Below are 20,733 nucleotides of genomic sequence, written 5' to 3' on the forward strand. Positions count from 1 at the left end.
GAATGTGTCATGGAAAAGCGATGGAGGAGAGGGAAATGAAGAGTTGAAATGGTCGTCCTAATAAATGCCATCAGCACTATGGCCAGAGAAAGGGCAAGGGACAGCATGGAGTGGCTACCAATATGCTACTACAAAAGGCATAAAAGCAACATTATGAAGACACTGGGGTGGAGGGGGGGGGTGCTAGTGCCACTACATATGCAAAAACTGACAAACAAGGCGGTACAGCATTAGTTGGAAAAACAATTTGGAGATTTAGTCAGCATTAGTTACAAGGTCAAAGTTCATTGCTTTTGTATGAGAGTGAAGTCAGAAGAGAAGTAGCCGAGACCTGTGTGACAAAATAAGAATTTGGATTTGGACGGGACGCAGGTTTGGTTGGCGCTTTGACCTGTTGCTTACCATCATCCTGATCAGGTTTAATCCTTCCGTCTGCCAAGTTCCCCTTCCCTGGTGAGGGGGTCCCCATCTGAGGGGTCACTTTATACTTTAATCTGCCTAGAATCCTGTGCTTTTTAAGGAAGGTTGTTTGCTTGAAGTGACCAATTGCTTTAAAAGCACGTCCTCTAGACATACCCCATCCAGAGGCGGAGGCATGAGAAATAAACCTACTTCTAATCTCTTTCTTTCCATAGAAAGCAGTTTTAGACTTGGATGTGGAAGAAAATGCTGCTTTACGACGCAAACGCTTGGGCGGTGCATAACTCGGGTGCCCCTTTTTTCGAGAGTGTCCCTGAGTGGAATAAATATGAGAAAGTCCATCAAAGAGTCCCTTTAGCTGACTGTTATTAGGAAGGCTGCTAAAGGAGGGTGCACTTGACTGACTGGAGGAGCTTTGGGGAGAGTTAGAAGAGATGGAAGTGCTGGATTTTTGTGAACTGGGGCTCTGACCAGAGATGGGGGTTGGGGGTGGAAGTGAAGAAGGTTTTAGCTTTTGTGTGGTACCTGTAGCCAACACATGAGAAGTACATGATTGTTTCTGAGAGGCCATTTTCCTTGGACGATAATGCTTTGAAAAGTCTATTATTTCACCTCGTGATCTGCGACCATCGGGTGACGGTGTAAAAAACTTAGTAAGGCCATCAATAAGCCCTTTGGTTTTCTTGTTAACGTTAAGTGTAGAGGCAGGTATGTAGGTGGAGGTGGTGGTGGTGATTTTGGTGGCGGTGGCACCAGGCCGGGTGGGGTCTGTAACAGCCAATCTGCTGCTTGAATCCTTCACAGATGCAGCATGACCAGATGAAGGTGTGGTACAGACTTTAGTCTTTTGACCCCTACCAGGTGACCCCCTTCCTGTGAATGCATTCATGGATCCTTCATCGCTGGTTACAGACCTAGCAAAAAATATGGAAAATTATAAGAAGCAGTCAGCATTAACAAACCATGAAAATAAATGATAGCAACATTGCATATGAATTAGTGGTGCTACTTTGCTTAAAATCTAAACAACATTCTAACAGCTAAATATTGTTGGTGAAGCCTCACCAAATATATAGATAGATATACATATTAGTTCAAAACCATCAGAATTATATATGTAGTTATTTTTGATAGTGTCAAGACTAAATGATGGCCGTCAGAGTGGTCTGGGGGTTAAAAGGTTTTACTAAGGCTTGTGCTCAAACCAACTAAGCCGTCAGCTTCCTGGATGCTTTGGGGCAAGCCACGTTCTCAACATTTGTCATAAAACAGTAAATATAATCAGCATCTCCACAGAGTTATTGTGAGGACAAGAAGCACAAAGGCTGTAAAGCACCCTGTCTATTAAATAAGAACTATAGTAAGTGCAATTAACCAGTGCAGTTGCAACAACTGTGCTCAGCAGAGAGAGATTAACCAAAAAACAAAACAACAACCACAACCAAAAACCAGAAACACACATCTCCCACGCATCTCCTCTCCTTCTTTTACTACAGTTAAAGAGACTGGCCAGCCTCAGGATTAACAACTGTAAAGGCAAACTATTATAGTCACTCATCATAGCCCTTTCTCACATGAGTTCAGTTGCTGGAAACATTCTAGAGCTACAGCCAAAGAAACTGGTGTTGCTCCACTAATCTTATATGGAACTAGGAGCTGCCACCACAACTTTTACTTGCTCCACTCACTAACCATCCACCATTTTGCCACCCCTCACCCACCTGACCAAACACCTCCCCCACAGCTTGCCCCAAAGCTCACCCCAAAACCCCATCCCCTTCTCCCAGAGGTCATCCAACCAGCTCTTGTCTCACAGCTTATTAAATGTTTAATGGAGGAGGGTCCAAACTACTCTCTGAAGCACCTCCTTTAAATGTCACTCCTTCAGCAGCTCACCTGGGCTCCATCATTTAATGGAGGATGGGGATGTTTCAGACAAATGACTCCCTGAAGCATCCCCACTCTCTTTAAAAGTCACTGGAGGATGGTGGAAAGTGCTTCAGAGAATAGTTCGGCAAATCGCTCTCTGGGGCTCCCTCATCCTGTTCAATGTTGCTCCTTCCTCAGCAGCTTGCCTGAGCTGCTCACCATTTGCAACACTTGCTTCCTTGCCTGCCTGCCATACTCTTGTCATGCTGCAGTTGGTGTGGCTACTTATTGTCAACTATGTGAACTACAGTGGGACCTTTACAAAAGTATTCACATAAAAATGTAAAAAAGGAAAAGCGGGGAGGTACAACAGCAATGGCTAAACCTTGCAGAAAACAAACTCCAGAGAGAGAAAGCTCCCTGAAATACTGCCAGTCCTTTTTTTCTTTAAAAATGTTTAGGGGTACTCTCATTTCCCTACTCATATTGAAATACTGCCCCTCAATGAGGTCAAACTTAAATTCACAAAATGTTTAGGGGGACGCGTACCCCCAGAAAAAAAGCGCTGGATACTGCATTTGGTTTCGGTTCTTCATCCCTCCCTTCAAGGCATTTGCAGACACCCAAAATCTTCTGTGAGCAAAAGTGCATGAGTTCCTGTTCCTAGATTAAATATTCCTGAATACTTTTGCACAGATTGTAGAACCGATATGTGAGACTGCATAGATGACCATGCAGTAGAACATTTCCAAAAAGCAGCTGTCCTGTTAACACAGGGTCTAAATGGGTCAAAGTGTGTTTCAGGTTTTGGTCTAAGAAATCCCTACAGAAAGGCAATATGCATTCCTTGGGCTCAATATACAGTTAATGGACTTTAGCCTCACTAATTTCAATGGTCTCCTTGACTATAGGCTGCACTGCATTACAACAGTAAAGCTTCTGCCTTTGGAAGGCTGATACAACTATAACATGATCCCAAGAGATCCAAGCCTTATGCTACAAAAGCTTCAAGATACTTGACTGCTTCAAAGCCAGCAACTGTAAAAATGACATTCCAATAATGCGGAGGAAGATAACAACCTAAATCCGGTATAATAGGCTTTTGTGGGCATGCTTCATTACAAAAGGGCTACATTCATATTAATTAAAAAATACACTTAACGTAATGGAATTCTTAAAGAACGATGCATTTCTGCGCAGCATTAAAGACAACCTACACGAGCATTAATGGTTTGGGGTTTTTTAGTTAAGGAAAAAAAAGCACAAGTCCAACTAAGAACCATGCAGAAGGTACAAATAAAAAATGATAAAAGGAAAACAAGAACTGGAAAAGGCTTGACATGAAATTTACTGAGAAGCAGTACTGAGCTTTACTGGGAAAGTGCATCTAGCTTGATTAAGGAAGTGCTGATTTAACTAAAGGCTAATGCAGAAACCTAAAGATAATGCTGAAGAACAGTAAACAGATGCCAAACCAAATCACTTATATTTGTGATAAATGCAAGCAACCAGGAAAGTTTATCAAACTGAAACCAACACAATGCTGCATAATTATTTCACATCAATTGTATTCTCTTCTCATTTCCATCATCTTATTATTGTTAAGCATTATATATTTTGTTTTGATAGTGGTGAAACTGAAGTAATGAATATAAACAGATTAGAGAGGGAACAGCCTGGGGCAACCATCTGGTTTGCTGATCTCCAATAGCCAACCAACCCTCCATTTGGCCCCGAATGCATTCCCCACTCCAACCCATTACCGAGAATGGCTAGCAGTTAACAGTCACAATCTAGTTAAAATCTCCTAAGCCTTGCCCACATGTTGTTTGAATATTTCAATGCCAGAAGTTCAGCTCTGTTACTGTAAAGCCTATCACTTGGTGCCATATATGCTAATAACCATCTGCCTACAGAGGTTAACAAGCTCCTGATGCTATATGATTTCACATTGCTGTTCAATGCCACAATAAAGGTCCATAAAGCAGTGCCACTGCACAGTCAACTCTTTTATGATGAAGCACATAATGATTCAGCAATGCACAATATTTGTGTCATTTAGTTAGGTACATTTCATTAAGCAAAATGACATACACCTTTAAACACCTACTCACACCTCCCACAGCAGAATTTATTCTGGAACGGATTCAACAAGCTATGAATTGACACTCCAGAGGTTCAATATTAATTTCAATCTCTATATCTATGTTAAATATACGCACCATGGTACTGGTACCACATGTCAACTTCCCTATATTTTACAGTTTCATAAAAGATGAAGGGTTACAGATCTACACTAATTTCTAAAGACGACAGTAATAAATCATTTCTGCAACTCTGTATCATCAACTACGGCAAGTGTAGACCTTCACCGTTCCAACAATTCAAATAGCGTAATTCAGTTGTCTCATAACATGATGACCCAATGTTCAACACAAAAACTGACAAACCACTGGGTAATTTTGCATGTGTCTGCTCATCAGGAGTGAAAAATGGCTGCCATCAAGTGATCAATCAAATAACAAACATTCCCTTGCAAGAGGGGCACACACAGGTTCCACAACTTTTGCTACTAGATGGCAGCCGGTGGCAAGGGCCAGAGCAGAGGCAACATCAGCTGCCACCCACCTGACTGGTTATTTATATGGCTCTGTCAATTAATAGGAGAATTCTGCTGCCTTAACTCCATCATCCAGAAGTGCTTTAATGCACTTAAAAAAGAAGATGTATGAACTGAAACATCTGTATGTTTCTATTTAGGTTAAAACCAGGTACTTAATAATAAATAAATAAATTATTTATACCCCGCCCATCTGGCTAAGCCACTCTAGGCGGCTCCCAACAGAATAAAACATCAAACATTAAAAACTTCCCTAAACAGGGCTGCCTTCAGATGTCTTCTAAAAGTCAGATAGCTGTTTATTTCCTTGACATCTGATGGGAGGGCATTCCACAGGGCAGGTGCCACCACCAAGAAGGCCCTTTGTCTGGTTCCCTGTAACCTCACTTCTTGAAGTGAGGGAACCCCAGAAGTTTAGTAGCAGGAGGATGTACTAACTTGGAACAACCCAGCAGTGAAACCATTTCTCATTGTAAGAATCTGCCTGTTAAGTGCAACACCACCAAAATGTAGAAGACAAGCCAAACCTAAAAACACTTACAACATTCGTTGCTTTAGTTTATTTTTTGGTCGCCCAATAGGTTTTGTGTATCGCCGCCTTATCTGTGATGCTCTTTCTTGAAGTAACTTCCTTCCTTTTTTCTTTGGTCTGCAGACCTGGCAAATCCACATCCCTGCATTAATGATTCAAAAAAGATTTCCTTCAGGTGAAAGTGCATGAGCATCAGGTCCCAGCCATTAATTCTAGAAATTCCCCAATGAACAACAGAGTGATGCTGGAACATTCAACGATAGGAAGGAGGTTTGTAGACTAGCAGCTCTTGGGTCTGTTACCAGGAACCTGAAGTCACGAGACAGCAGCAGCAGATAAAGCAATCTCACCTACTGAAGAATTTCAACACCCCAATTGTCAATTTTTCTTGTATTTTAAATCTATTGTAAGCCATGCCAAGAACTCGTTGTAGGTGGGGTACAAATATTCCAATAGCACAGTGCAGATGCAGAACCCATCTGTATGACTGTCCATAGACCACAAAAAGATTTTGCAACTGTGACTCAGGTCCTGGCAACATCCAGTCTAGGCACAACTGATGTCCTATGACTTTTAGGAATGGCTATTATTTTTAAGGCTGAGAGATGGTAAATTAAAGTCACTGGTACTGCTGGCCTACAAAACAGCAAGACTGCAACTTGTCTGTTTTGCTAGAATGCTGAAGTGGAGAAGACAAGCTGGTATGTTTATTTTAAGGCTACTTTTAACTTTTAAAAGCTTTAAATATTCTAAGTACAGTCATACCTCATGTTGCGAATGCTGCAGGTTACATTTTTTCGTGTTGCGCTCATGCCAAACCCGGAAGTACCGGAACAGGTTACTTCCGGGTTTCGGCGCTTGCGCATGTGCAGAAGCACCGATTCGCAATCCACGCGTGTGTAGAAGTGGCGCTGCGGGTTGCGACTTCTGCAGGTTGCAAACGTGCCTTATGCACGGATCACATTCGCAACCCGAGCGTCCACTGTATTAGAATAGAATACAGATGACTTGGAGGATACAAAAGATCATTTCCTTTGCAATCAGTTTAAAAATAAACTGATTGTCTGAATCAGAATGCTGTAACCAGCATTATCAATACCGAAAGCTTTTAGTGGCTTGAACTATAAACGACAATAATAAGAACCACATTTTGATCAGCCGACAATATTGACAGGTTACTGTCACCTTCCATTTTAAAATTAAAGGTAGCAATGTGTGCACATTTTCTTGCATTCATGTGATAAAGAAGGTGAGCTATATTTACGGACTTCTTAAAAACTGCAAAAAGAAATGCCAAGTCCTATTATTTGAAAGGTAATTTGGTAGAAAATTAAATTTAGATAAGGGAAATCTGAGCTGATGCTCCATGCTCTGCCACAAATTTATACTGTGACAAATCCTTAGCTCTCCAGCTGCAGAAACTGCTACAAAAAGACAAGAACAACAACAAAATAACCTGAACGGCCCTCTTACAATTTAAATGTACTGTATTATGGAAGCTATAAAGAATACACAGAAAAAAGAGAGGCTATTTCAGAATGCACCATCACGAACACATCAATGTATCCAAGAATGAATAGATTATATACATAAATATTTCACTGACTCAATTCATAATATTGAACTGAAAATCAGGATATACATGGAATGTACAAAAACATACATACATACATACATACATACAATCAAGCCATATACACTGAAACCATTTTCAGAGATCACCTTTTGGCATTCGGGAAAGAGGTGGGTCACAGCACTCCATGTGGAAACCTCTATCGCACGAATCACAGAAAAGCATATTATCCTGAAATTGAAATGGAGGGAGGGAAAACAAAAGTAATCTTACAAAAATATATTTTCATGGAGAAACTAGCAAAAGACAAGAACAAACAAACCATCATCCCTTGCCATCATTTTCACCCTTTTAAAAAAGCAATTCCTACTAGGCTATAAATTTGGTTCAACGAGACCTAAATAATTAGACCAAACATTATATATTATTTGTAATAAGGGATTAAAACTTACTGCATTTTTGCCTTGGATTCTACAGGCACTGCATGTCTTGCATTCAATACACTGCCATCTTAAGGCTTTTACATTTGTCGTCAACTCCAGACAAAATTTCAAACAGGATGGATGTCCTACAAAAAGGCAGTAGTCATACATGAGGATTATTTATGTTCCAGAACACCTAAAGCTCTATGACATCTTCTCCAAATACTATTTCATTCACTGGCTACTTTCAGAATTCACATCTTCTCTCTCATGGACAGGAAGAGAGGCAGCTGATATTACAAGACTGCCCAGAGAACCTCAATTATTTGGTGTCTAACAAATGTAACAAATAAAAAAGTTATAACCCTTACTAGTCCTATTCAGAGTAGACCTATTTAAATGAATGGACCCAAGTCAGTCATGTCCATTCATTTCAATGGGTCTTCTACTCAGAGGAGTAGAAGCAGTGTTAGAAACTTGGATAAAATAGCTAGGAGCCAAATGGCTTCCGGGACCTGGGTGCCAACACAGTATGTCTAGTCGCCATCTTGGGGGGGGGGGTCAGCAACACTTTAGTTGCAATTCACATAAGAGACACATTGCTGATATCACATTTTTATCAGAAATTGTTAATACATGTTTAATTTGGTGTTTACAATAAAAATATTGGTACTATACTTCTGTTTTCAAAACACTCTACTCTTTATTGTTAAACTCCTTAACATATTGTCTACCCTTAATGTATACTCTGAGTCTTCAAAGCACATACATTTCAGTAATCCTTGAATGTTCAACTACTACTATGGTGAGCTTTAAAAAACGAATCTTATGTGCATTTTCATTGTATTTCTACTCTTTTCTCTACCATAAAGAGAGAGAGAGAGAAATACTTGCCAGTTAGCCTTACATAAGGACTTTTTATTTGTGGCTATGCACATATATGTCTGGATGTAGTAATTCAAAATTATTCCTACTTCCAGTTATTTTTATTTTCTAGCTCTAATTTACAGCAGCACACAAGCACCAGACATGCCTTAAGTGTCTTTTTTACAAGGTGCCCATTCAACTTCAAGTATGTTTGGAAGAAGCCAATTATCTAGAACTATTTCAAAGTAGCTTCAGGCTTGGTTTTGGCACTGAAACAGCTTTGGTCACTTGTATTGAGGACTTGCATCAAAAAAAGGGACAGGAGGAGTATGACCCTGTTTGTTCCCTTTGTTCTCTCTGTGGCTTTTGAAGCCATTGAGCAAGTTATCTGTTGGGTTTGCTCCTTTTGGGACTATATTCTGGGTTCTGGGGTGCTGGACAATGAGCATGATACAGATTTTAAGGCAGAGCTTTCCAAACTTTTTGTCAGGATAGCCCCCTCCCCACTACGGCCGGCTTCGCAGGAGCACTTAGAGTACAGGGATCCACGCCCGCTGTTTACGAGCTCCTCCTCCCCCTCTTCCAGTGGGAGCTCGCATACTTCGCATTCCTCAGGCGGGGAAGGAGAGGGGGAGACAGGAAGGCGATGCAAAGGCTTAGAAGGGGTCGGAGAGCCAAAACACCACAGGGAAAGCAGAGATAGAGGTCAGGTTCCCACACTACGTGGCTGGTCACAGGAGGAAAGAAGGAGGGGTTTCAGGCTTCCGAGGCTTCTCTGCTGGAAGAGAAACCGAAAGAGTTCATTCCTGGACATTGATGAGTATGGAGAGGATGCATGAGACTTTGCTTTGCTGTACATAGCTTGCACAATAAAGAACTTAGTTTTTAGAAGTTCCTTGCCTTGGACTGTTACTCATGAGCAACCACTAAGCGTCCTTACACTTCTCATGTTGGTGACACACTTTTTAGACATGCATCATTTCATGACACGGTGACACAATTTTACTAGCAGACCAGAGGCTAAACTAACCCCTTTCCAGCCCTGGGAGGAGTGCAGGGTGCATTCGTGCAACACACCTACACACTGTAGCCAACACAGTAATGTGTCACAACACAAGAGTTTGGAAAGCTCTGATTTAAGGAGTCGTTCTTATTACCGTAGAAGCTTTTGAGATACACATAGTGATGGGCCATTTATCTTCCTTTGAAGATGGGCATCTTCAAAATATTACGTATTATGGGTATCTGACTGCTAGTCAAAAGAATCCTGGTTGCTCCTTAAATTAATTAAAAACAAGAAAAAAGGATAGGCTTTGCATCTTGGAAGCTGTCCTGTCTGGGCTGGAACACCATATAATTTTTGGTTAATTGGAATGAGGCTTTGAGAAGCAAACAAAATTGGGCTAAGGAAATAGTAGACTGCAGGTTAATGACTTTGTTTTCAATTTGATTCACACTTCTAGGTGTGGATGGTTTTTTGTAGCAGCTTAAATCCTTTGCGATGAATGACAGGTCTCCATCTGAGAAATGAGGTGAGCTTTGGTTTTTAAGTATCTCTTTGATTCTGGAACATTGCACTCACTGGGTGCCTTTCATCTGAGGCTAGTGAGTTTCTCCACAGATGGCACTACATATGGTGGCAAAGTCCCTTATGAAGATTTAATGAGAAGGAAATTATTTAGGGGACGAAACTGGAGGGGAACAGCCAGTGTCTGGCTGGAGATTAGAAGTAAGAAGGATTTCGTATTAGAGAAACACACAAAGAAAGTTGGTTCCCCCAAATCCTACTGTAACAATTTTTAGTGTACATCATTTTCTCTCCGTGAATCGCTCTGTCCCTCTCCTCCCATCTTTCTTGGATACTGAAAGCACGGTGGCTTGGTTTTCTTGATGGATAGACAGGAGACCTTGCTTTTGGCTTCTCCCTAAGTCATTTTGGGAATAACTGTTTTCTGCTATTACCAAGAGGAAACTTGTATTCTTCTAGCCCAACAGAGGTTAATTTTTCTAGATACCCTTTATTTTATTTTTTGTTTTGCTTAATTTCTATGGACTATTAATTATTTTTTCAGGAATCTTCTAACTGGAAAATGTAAATTGCATCACAACAAACATGGGTAGATATAAACCTTTTGACTATCTTGTAATTTAGGCAGTTATTAACTAGTTTTGGCTCCAGTGATTGCCTATTTCAGGCACGTCCAACAGGTAGATCCTGATCTACCGGTAGATCATGGAACGTCTATGGTAGATCACCGGTAGATCACTGGCTCCCCCCAAAGAAGCTCAACAACTGTGGCTCCCCTAAAAATGCCCTGAAACCCCAAAAGCGGGGCTTTCCTCCTCCCTAAAAATAGCCCAACAACACTAACCTGAACCCCCAAAACAGGGATTTCCTTCCTAAAAGAAGCTCAACAACTTTAATCTGAACCCCCCAAAAGGGGGTAGATCACTGCCAGTTTTTAACTCTGGGAGTAGTTCACAGTCTCTTGGGAGTTGGCAATCCCTGGCCTATTTCATCAATGAGTTCCAGCGTTCTTAGCAATTTGCTCCTCTGCAATCAACAGTCACTTAGTTTCCACTCTGTGTGAGAACTAAAGGGCTCACCTTTCTCTGCAGGCTGCAAGGAAGCTCCACCCACATTAGTCATATGCCCCAGCTCTGACCACTTTCCCTGAAGAAATTCAGCCCCCTCCCTCATGCCCTATGACTGCTTTAACCATGTGTTTTAAGACAAGGTTTTTGTCACAGAAAATGTATAACATTATTATGCTTATGCCTAATAGTCTGCAACATTAAATAACAGTCATATATATAAATATATGTCGGGACGTGGGTGGCGCTGTGGGTTAAACCACAGAGTCAAGGGCTTGCCAATCAGAAGGTCAGCGGTTCAAATCCCCACAACGGGGTGAGCTCCCATTGCTCGGTCCCAGATCCTCCCTACACTCTTAATTCCATTAAAACTCCAGAATCCGAGGGTCGTTTTCTGCCATTCATTGCCTTTTTGATGCTGTTAATATCTCGGGCTTTATGGTGCAGCTTGAAGCTAATCACTGACATTTCTCCAAGCTCGCGCTATGGGATTGTATTTATTGATACTTCCCTGGATCTGTTGCTCTGTTTCATGGGAGTGCTTACAAAAATCACTTCAGCGACGAAAAGTACAGGGCATTTAGCCCTGACTCACAGATAGACCATGGGACCACAGAGCCCAGGGATTGTTGATCAGAAAGTTGGCGGTTTGAATCCCCGCGACGGGGTGAGCTCCCATTGTTCGGTCCCTGCTCCTGCCCACCTAGCAGTTCGAAAGCACATCAAAGTGCAAGTAGATAAATAGGTACCGCTCCGGTGGAAAGGTAAATGGTGTTTCCGTGCGCTGCTCTGGTTTGCCAGAAGCGGCTTAGTCATGCTGGCCACATGACCCGGAAGCTGTACACTGGCTCGCTTGGCCAGTAAAGCGAGATGAGCGCCGCAACCCCAGAGTCATCCGTGACTGGACCTAACGGTCAGGGGTCCATTTACCTTTATATACATATATAATATATAAAAAATACTCAAATACAAGACACATTTCTGCACCTAAATGGTGCTTCCATCTTCAAGAGTGGCAATAAAGACCTTCATGTTGTTATGAACTGCTGCTTGCCTCTGATCTAATTTGTGTCTGCTGTCCTTCTAACCTGGCCCATCTCTCGTGTTTAACATATTCATCTCTCCCCTCAAACAACTGTGACACTTTTTAAAAAACAGAGAGCGGAAGCTTAGTTTTGATTTTTTAAAAAGTGTTACATATATTTCAGTTTTCCCATTCCCAGCCTACTGAATACTAGCGACTTCTTACAATGATTTAAAATCTTCCAGAAATTTATACCCTCATCACTTAAGTATCCTATCTTTTGATTCCAAAAATGCATTGACATGTTAAAGAGATGACATACCCAAAGCATACCTAAGCCCAAAGTCATTTTTATGAAAGACCTCTGAACAGCATAAAGATTGGGTTTTTTAAAAATAATAATAATAATAATAATAATAATAATAATAATAATAATAATAATTTATGTCACCTGCAGTTAAGGTTTAGCCATCTGGCAATTTGTCTGCCAATCTCAATGTCTGATATTGTATGGCTAAATAATGCTAAGTAACTAATTAAACATAATTTACCTTTAATGAGGCAAAGAGAATGCATCAGTGTTAATTCAAACTGAAGCTGAACCATGAAAGTTGGGGGCTTCCAATTCTGCTGTTCCTTAGAACTGTCAGTGAATTGTTATAATGCAAAAAAGCTGATTACATTATGCACTGATTAATGAAATGTTGTATTTGCAGACAGTCAGAGCATAATGAAAAGCCATATTTGCAGACAGCCAGAGTGTAATAACCAATCTCCAAAGAGCATCTTATACACATTTAATAGATACCAAATTAAATTGTATTTTCATAAGTGAATTGTAAAGCCAATAGATTTTTTCAGACATCATTGGGGGGGAGGGGGCTCTTGGAAAATGTATTCCTCATCTATAAAATAGTATGATATCATCTTAAAATGACATTAATCTATGGTGGCATCCAGATGCAACACTAAGCTATAAACTGCAGTTAAGCACATTAGTTTGTACACAAGCTGCCTGCTCATACGACACAACTTGAATTCTCCTACTTTTCTCCTTTCCTCCAGCAGGGATCCTCCAGCAGGGAAATGCTCAGCTTGTCACTCTGTGGTTTGATTCCCCACTGGAGAAAGGGAGAAGAAAAGTGCGAGTGCTTAAGCTGTGTGCACTAGCTCATGTACAGACTAATTTGCTCAACCGTGCTTTATGTTATACTGTTGCATTACACACACACGCACACACACACGCACACAAACACCCCACTAAATTCTTAAGACTTAAACTGTAAGGCTTGCAAACACAATTCCATCCCAATGTTTAGGGCCACTATGCAAGACCAGTGTTTACCTATGTGATACACAAAGCACATGTAGGCATTGGGTTATATTCAATTAAATTCTACTCCGAAGACCCATTGAAATTAATACACCCAAGTTAGTCACTGTCATTCATTTCAATGAGTCTAGTTTAAGTAAAAGTTACAGCCCTTAAAATTTAAATACACATGAAGGGGGGAAAGTAGCCCTTAAAAGTTATTCTACGAAACACACAGGTTTTGACAACTGAGTTCTTTAACACTTGAAATTCATACAACCATCTCTGCTGCTAAGACAGCAACCAGGAGCAGTATGTATTTTACAACTAAAGAACAACCTAGCAAACCAACCCCATGATATGGATATACCACATTGTTGTTGTTCAGTCGTTCAGTCGTGTCCGACTCTTCGTGACCCCATGGACCAGAGCCCGCTAGGCACGCCTATCCTTCACTGCCTCTCGCAGTTTGGCACATAGTAAACTATAAAGTCAAAATGCTTTTCTCTTCTCTATGAGACAAAGGCCTTTCTGGCAACCAAAATATCACCTTCTTCAGTTGCATCTCACTGCCTTGTATGCCATTTTTGCATATATCATGGCAGAACTTCTATCATAACGTCTTTCAATTCTTTCACAAACACTAAACTATTGTGAAACATAAGGACTACAGCATTCAACCCTCTATACCTGAATTAGATACTCAGAAAACAAAATTCTGACCTCCTTCCAGGATTAGAGCGTGTCACTTTCCATTTAGCTTTGAAAGCTGGTTATTCTATCCACCCGCATCACCAAAAGTCAGGTAAGAATAGATAGATATTTCAGGACCAAAGCAGGAGATCCTAAGTCTCAGCCCCAGAAGTTTAAAATGATAAAAGAAAAAAGAAAAGCAAGCAAGGGTTGTTTTGAAAAGGAATGCTTTCAAGTTCACACAGGAGGAATTTACTTTCTTCATAGGCATAGTAGACTATCCTAACATCTCTTGATGCTTTTCATAAAGCAAAATAAGTAAGTACTATGAAGGAAAAAGTGACAGTAGTAATAATGAAGGAATGCATTTTTAGAGTTCACTTTTGGCCTCATCCAAAATACATAAGGTAAAAAGAAAGTTAACAAAGAAAGTCAGAGAACTATACAAGAATCTTACCAAGTGTATATATCAAAAGCACAGGAATGGCAATAAACATTTCATTTTTATATACCATTTTAATGGCTGGGGATGGAAAATGCACATTTTGAACCTCATAGGGGAGAAATGTGGCTTTGATGGGGGGATACAACAGGGCTAACTAAGCACACCAAATTTCTCTGTCCCAAAGATACTTTTCTTGTTATGTGTCTTTGTGAGTAACTGGCAGTTATTCTGACAGTTTTCAAAAACTGGCAGAGTGAAACTGATTAGAAGTTACATAGCTGTTGACTTAACATATATTTGTGGTGCTGAATGATGTATAAACATTAAAATCTCAATTTCTTCCAGCAGACATAGCTATAAAGCACGCTAAATTTTTTAAAACATTTTTTTTTAAAAAAAGGTTAACTAAAACTCTGAACACAACAAAGGCATAATGGGGGGGGGGGCTTTAACTAACATTTTCACTCTGTGAATGGAAGGTGCCTCTCTTCCCCAAAAAGGAAAGCTGCACTCATAGAGGGAACACTTCAGCTCACAGAATTGATGTGCCACACCCTCAAAGAACCACTGGCTTGCAAAAACACTTGTAAAAGACCGTGAAAAGCTCTGTCTAATTTGCTCAGTGAAAGACTTACCACTACTGCCACAGTCAGCACAGGAAAGGAGTTCTTCTGGCTTTTTCTCACGATTTGATTCTTTCGTCCCCAAACAGAAGCTACATATTGGAATGGGATCTGCTCGTGGCTAGGGAAAGAAAGTGTTGAATCAATTATTGGTTCTCTTGCATAGAGAATCTTGTTTCCAGTTTTTGTGACCTCAAAATGTTATTCTCTTTTATTAAAACATGTTATGCTTTTGTTTGGAAATGCAGAATTAAAATATCCTTACTATAGCCTCAGTTTACTAATACTAGATAGAATACTGAAAAAACTTCAGTGTAAAAATCATCTGTCAACATTTGGTTCTTCTTCTTTAATACACACACAGTTCTGAATACCAAGAAATAGCTGTGGAGACTGAAATTAAGAAACAAGTTCATGAACAGAAAAGGCTGCTTATTATAATAACTCTTTCCTTACATGAAAACCAGACAATATTCCCCTCATCCACAAAGAGATCAGTATCTGTCATTCTTAAATCACACATGAACTATTTTCACATGTATGGGTTCAAAAATTATTTAACTGTGGAGCCACCACAGAGTAGCTCCCTTCCTACTATCTGGTAGAGCCACCTGTGCCACAGCCCACCCAATTTAGCAGAGTCCCACAACCCTCAAGAGAGGTCTTTTCAGGGGGCTGCTGGGTGAGAGGAGAGAGTGGCAAAGTCATCTTCTACTGAAACTACTGATTTCTCTGAATCCAACCCAATATCAAGAGGAAAATAAAAAGAGAGAGAGCAAAGGTCCATATTTACAATATTTTTCGCTCCATAAGACAGCACCTTTTTTCTCCTGAAAAGTAAGGGGAAATACCTGTGCGTCTTATGGAGCGAATGGTGGTCCCTGGAGCTAGATTGCCCAGGGGCCAAAAGCAGATTGTGCTTTTTATTTTACAAAGAGAAAAGGGGGTGTTGAAAGGACCCTGCTCAGCAGCTGATCAGCAAGAGATCGGGAGAGAGATAAGAGTCCCGGCTCCCTTTCACCCCACCCTCCTTTGTTGAATGTGATGCAGAGGGAGGTTGTTTGTTTCCCCAGCACATGTGACTGGCTGATTAGATTATCTGTCTGGAAACAGTAGAAACTGCTCCCTTTCCTTAAGATTTTTCAGAAATGTGAGTTGAACCCCATAAAAATGGGGCTTTTCCTCTTTGCTTTTCCCCCTTTGCAAAAAAAGCTGCAAAACTTTTAGCTGATCCTCAAAAAACCCCAGGGCTTTTCCCTTTGCAAAAAAAGCTGCAAAACATTTAGCTGATCCTCAAAAAACCAGGGCTTTTAGAGGAGGAAAACCAGAAAAATATTTTTCCCTTGTTTCCTCCTCTAAAAATGAGGTGCACCCTATGGTCCAGTGTGTCCTATGGAGCGAAAAATACGGTAATAATTCCTTAAAACAAGGAAGCTGACTAAGGGGAGAGGTAATTAGATAAGGAATAATGAGCACACAAGCATGGAGATTGGTGTGGTGGTTTAATAAGATTGGTGTTTGAGAAGAGGTGAAACCAACAAAGAACAGAAAGCATGCAATGAAATGAGTACAAAACCATGAAAAGAAATGCTATAATAGTAGAGGAAGCCATGGAAGGAAAACAGGTATACTATGATTTTTCTGTAAACAAGCAGAAGAATCGTGAACAGACGATACATTTTAACTCTGAGAGACAGGAAGATCTATCAACAAATCAAAGATTTATTGCAGTCACTGACAAGTTTAAAAAAACCCTGCTTAAGCCAGAATTTCAAATATTAAATCAATGTATTCCCAATCATAATCCCATTGAATTATAAAACTTTTGTAAAAAAAACCAACCCTCCATCTATTAATTGCAGAAATAAAAGATCCAATCGAGTCGAATATTTCCTTAACTCCAACCATGATTTCAATGAAATATCTCCCTAAAATAGACAGTATATTAAAGCATGTGTAACATAAATTACCTACCATCAGCTAAAGGAATTGCACTGGCTGCCTATATGCTACCAGGACAAGGTTAAGGTCTTACTTTTATAAACACCTTAGGGCCAAGTTATCTTCAAGATCGCCTCACTCCTATGCCCTGGACCAATCTGTGTGTTCAGCAGATGGGTGCCTGCTTGAAAACACATCTGGTTGCAACACCTAGTGAATTCTTTTCAGTAGATTTTTGAGGTGCATTTAAATTCTGAGAAAGCACAGCACTCTTCTAAAGAACCAATTCAACTTATCTTCACACAGCCAGTAAGTCATCTATGTGACTATAGTTACCTTATTTTGGAAAATACATCTCATGCATGACAGAGTAAATCTCTGGATACAAAAGATGCTGTCCTGAAATAGAAACCCCTTAGGCAGAAGGAATTGTGCTTAGACTGGTGTACCAGATGTCAGAGCATTACTTTACTGACCAGATAAAATCTGAACTACAACAACTAGGATACAACTAGTTTAACACAACATCAATAAATGATTGGTTAAAACTCAAACAGCAATACAGAAGCTAAGCCAACTAATCCAGTATCCACAATTTATGAAGTAATGTCAATATAATTCAAATTACATTAGTTTCAACATACTGACGGCTGTGTTCCAAAAACCAGTTAGAAAAACAGTTTTAACAAGAAAGCCTAGTAAAGTAACTAGATCCAGGCTGAAAGCCTTAGTCTGCAACTGAGCACATAAAAAGTATGACCCAATTATTCAACACACAAAAACACATTTTATGATAACCTAATTAATCATAAACACAATTTTTCAGACATTACATAATTTTACAGACTTGTTTTCCATCCTCTGCCAAACATAGCAATTTATACGAGACATAAATCTATACCTGCAAAGTAATATCAACAAAGTATAGGAGAGGGGAGAGACTACTACTATTATTTTAAAAAGTAGCAAACGAACTTTTACTACACAGGGCACTTTTATAAGGATTTCAAATGGTGAGATTGATGTTATAACCAGGGGTGGATTTCCCATCATCCTGACCATTGACCACATTGGTGGGGGCTCAAATGAGTTGGGAACAACCTCTGGAGGGACTGCAGCTTAGCCACTTCAGCCTATTAAAGGGGGGGCAGGGACACCAGTATTTTCAAAATTCACCAGCCACAAGCACACTTGTCATCCACCTGACATCGTATTTCATGCAATCGTATCTTTTGGGATAGTTTCTCAGCTATCATACAGAAACTATAGTCTAGCAACTGATCTGTCACAGGACAGAGGTTAATCAACACCTGCTTAATATCAGATACTAAACCTTAGAGACAAATCCCTGAGAATCTCAGTGAATGAAGTTTGCAACACTGGAAAAAAGAGCTGGAATAATCCAACAGCAAAAGTTGTGTTAAGTACTATAAGCTAAGGAATGTGAACACAGAAACATCAAGGTCTCTCTTCATCACTGCTGCCTCACCTGGCTGTGGTATGGGCATTTACTACAGCCCTGTGATTGTGTTAAGAAATTAGCCAGGCATGTTTTGCAACTGGCACAGGTCCAATTGGGACCACACGGAGATCTTTGCATGCCAGGCTGGGGAATGACATCTCCATCTGGCTGGCCCCTCTAGCTTTCTTAAGCAGGTAAGCAGAAGAGCTTATTTATTGCATTTATACCCCATTCTTTTCTCCAAGTATATGTTTCACCCCATCCTCAGTTAATCCCTACAACGATGACCCTGTGAGGTAGGTTGAGAGGCTTTGACTTGCCCAAGGTCACCCAGTGAGTTCCACGAAAGTCACTGCTAGGCCATCATGTGTTACATTTAGTTTAGCAAATTATTAATTTTTAAAATGCCAATTTTTAAGGGAGTGAGGAAATTAGTACGTAAAATATAGAATGATTAAGAATCATTATAGATACATATTCCAGGTGACCAATTTGGACTAGATTTACTATGTAAGCTCTTAAAGGGTTGTAACTCCCACTGTTCAAAGACATGATATATACATCTCTAAATTTTCATACAGCTGAGTTTAAAGGATAGATCAATGTGCTTTCACTTGACTAAGCGGCCCCATCAATAGTAACAAGGGCATTCTGCTGCCAAATGCAAGATACTGTTAATACCATCAGCACCCAAAAGAGCTCCCCACAGGGGTTTAGTGTCACAGAACCATGCTAGCTAGATCCTACCCATCCGTGCTCCAAATAACACTTAAGATTAGCTTATTAGATTTCTTCTGTGTCTTTTTCTTAAAAAGACTCAAGGCATCTTACAACAATAGAAAGAGGCCACTCTATGCACAATAAAGAATATTCCCGTCAAGCTACATCATGCTAATTGTCTAAATTCTGGTACAGGGAGACCAATCTTTTAATCAGCGTTTACAGATGTTATCTGTCTTGCCTACCACAGCAGGAAAAATACATCAAGTAATGTTTTAACACATTTCACATGTGTTCGTAAGCAAGCACCCAATTGGGATTTCTTCTCACAACAGCTGGAACCATTAGAATCAAATTCCAAAGTCATGATTGACCAATAAACAGCATAAAAAACATTTAAAAAATTACGGTAAATCTGAGATAATGAAGACTGCATCTTATTTCAATAGGTTTTACTCAGATATATTTTAAACATGTTGTTTCAAATAAACTTGGGTATTTCACTTTAGCTGAAAGGAGAAGCGATACCCAGATGTGTAACACACTCACCAAAGTAGTGAGACTGTAGGAGTGAGAAAACAGTGAAATATTAGGAAATGCAAGTCAAAGAATGCCAAAATACAGATGTCTTACATCTGGGTCAACAAATTCACACTGAAGGAAACTATGAAATGGAGCCAACAGTTGCACCAAGCTCTAGAGAACTGCAGAAGCAAAGCACACCTGGCATTTCTACACTGTACTCTTTTCACAACTGTGCCAAGTAATTTTATTTCAACAGGTTTGATGTAAACAGAGAGGGTTTAAGATACAGTGGAACCTCAGGTTGCGGACGTAATCTGTGACGGAGGCACGTCCTCAACCCGCAGCGTTCGCATCCTGAAGTACTGCGCCTGCGCAGGTGCAATTTGGCACTTCTGCACATGCGTGAGCAGCGAAACCCGGAAGTAACCCATTCCGGTACTTCTGGGTTTCCCGCGGTCCGCAACCCGAAAACACGTAACCTGCAGCGTCTGTAACATGAGGTATGACTGTACAGAAACAAGCAGAACTATTCAATTGATTTTAAAAGGCCAGCCAAAAGTAGAAAGATTCTAGAAAAAGCTTAACTTCCCATTTAACCTGGAGAAGCAACCACACAGAAGGATTACCGGTAAATTATACTTAATGCCAACAAACGTTTTTTCTTAAATGGCACAAAGCTACCTTGAGAAAGAGAGCTCAGACACAACCTGACATAGCTAATGAAGGACAAACTTCCCTTTGGCTCATTTCAGTCATTTCCCCCAAAACATTTCTGGAAAATGCAAAAAGAAAATGCCAAACCCTTTAGGTTTTTCATGAAAATCAGAATGCAGATGAGTGGAGATAATTTCCAATTAAGGAGAGGACAGCAAAGTCTCTTCTGTTTCCAGTAAGCATTCCCACCCCAGGTTTTCCTTCCCCTTCAGAAATATGATGGGGATTTGGTTTAGGACAATGAAACAGGCAAGGAAGGTTTCCTATGAGCAGCAGGGGCAAGGCCTCAGGATAGCAGTGCATGTAAAGGAGGGGGGGAAACCCACAAAAACCTATGGAACAGGTTCCAACAATATTAGAAACAAAATCTGAAAAA

The 20,733-nt window shown here is 40.2% G+C and overlaps 1 protein-coding gene across 7 annotated transcripts in view; it reads right to left on the reverse strand.

Annotated features, from left to right (window-relative positions):
- The window catches only part of KAT6B (lysine acetyltransferase 6B), an 82,490-nt gene that overhangs the window by 33,055 nt on the left and 28,702 nt on the right, over positions 1–20,733 (reverse strand). For 4 of the 7 annotated variants that reach the window (XM_033148532.1, XM_033148525.1, XM_033148526.1 and 1 more), the window contains 5 exons: positions 15,008–15,116; positions 7,467–7,582; positions 7,164–7,245; positions 5,451–5,583; positions 403–1,334 (listed from right to left, as the gene is read on the reverse strand). In XM_033148532.1, coding sequence (XP_033004423.1) covers positions 403–1,334; positions 5,451–5,583; positions 7,164–7,239 — 1,141 coding nt within the window. In that variant the 5' untranslated portion in view covers positions 7,240–7,245; positions 7,467–7,582; positions 15,008–15,116. The remainder of the gene's footprint in view (positions 1–402; positions 1,335–5,450; positions 5,584–7,163; positions 7,246–7,466; positions 7,583–15,007; positions 15,117–20,733) is intronic. The other 3 variants (XM_033148528.1, XM_033148531.1, XM_033148530.1) reach the window with 3 other exon arrangements.

This window comes from Lacerta agilis, chromosome 5 (genome assembly GCF_009819535.1).
Source record: "Lacerta agilis isolate rLacAgi1 chromosome 5, rLacAgi1.pri, whole genome shotgun sequence".
NCBI classification, from domain to species: domain Eukaryota; kingdom Metazoa; phylum Chordata; class Lepidosauria; order Squamata; family Lacertidae; genus Lacerta; species Lacerta agilis.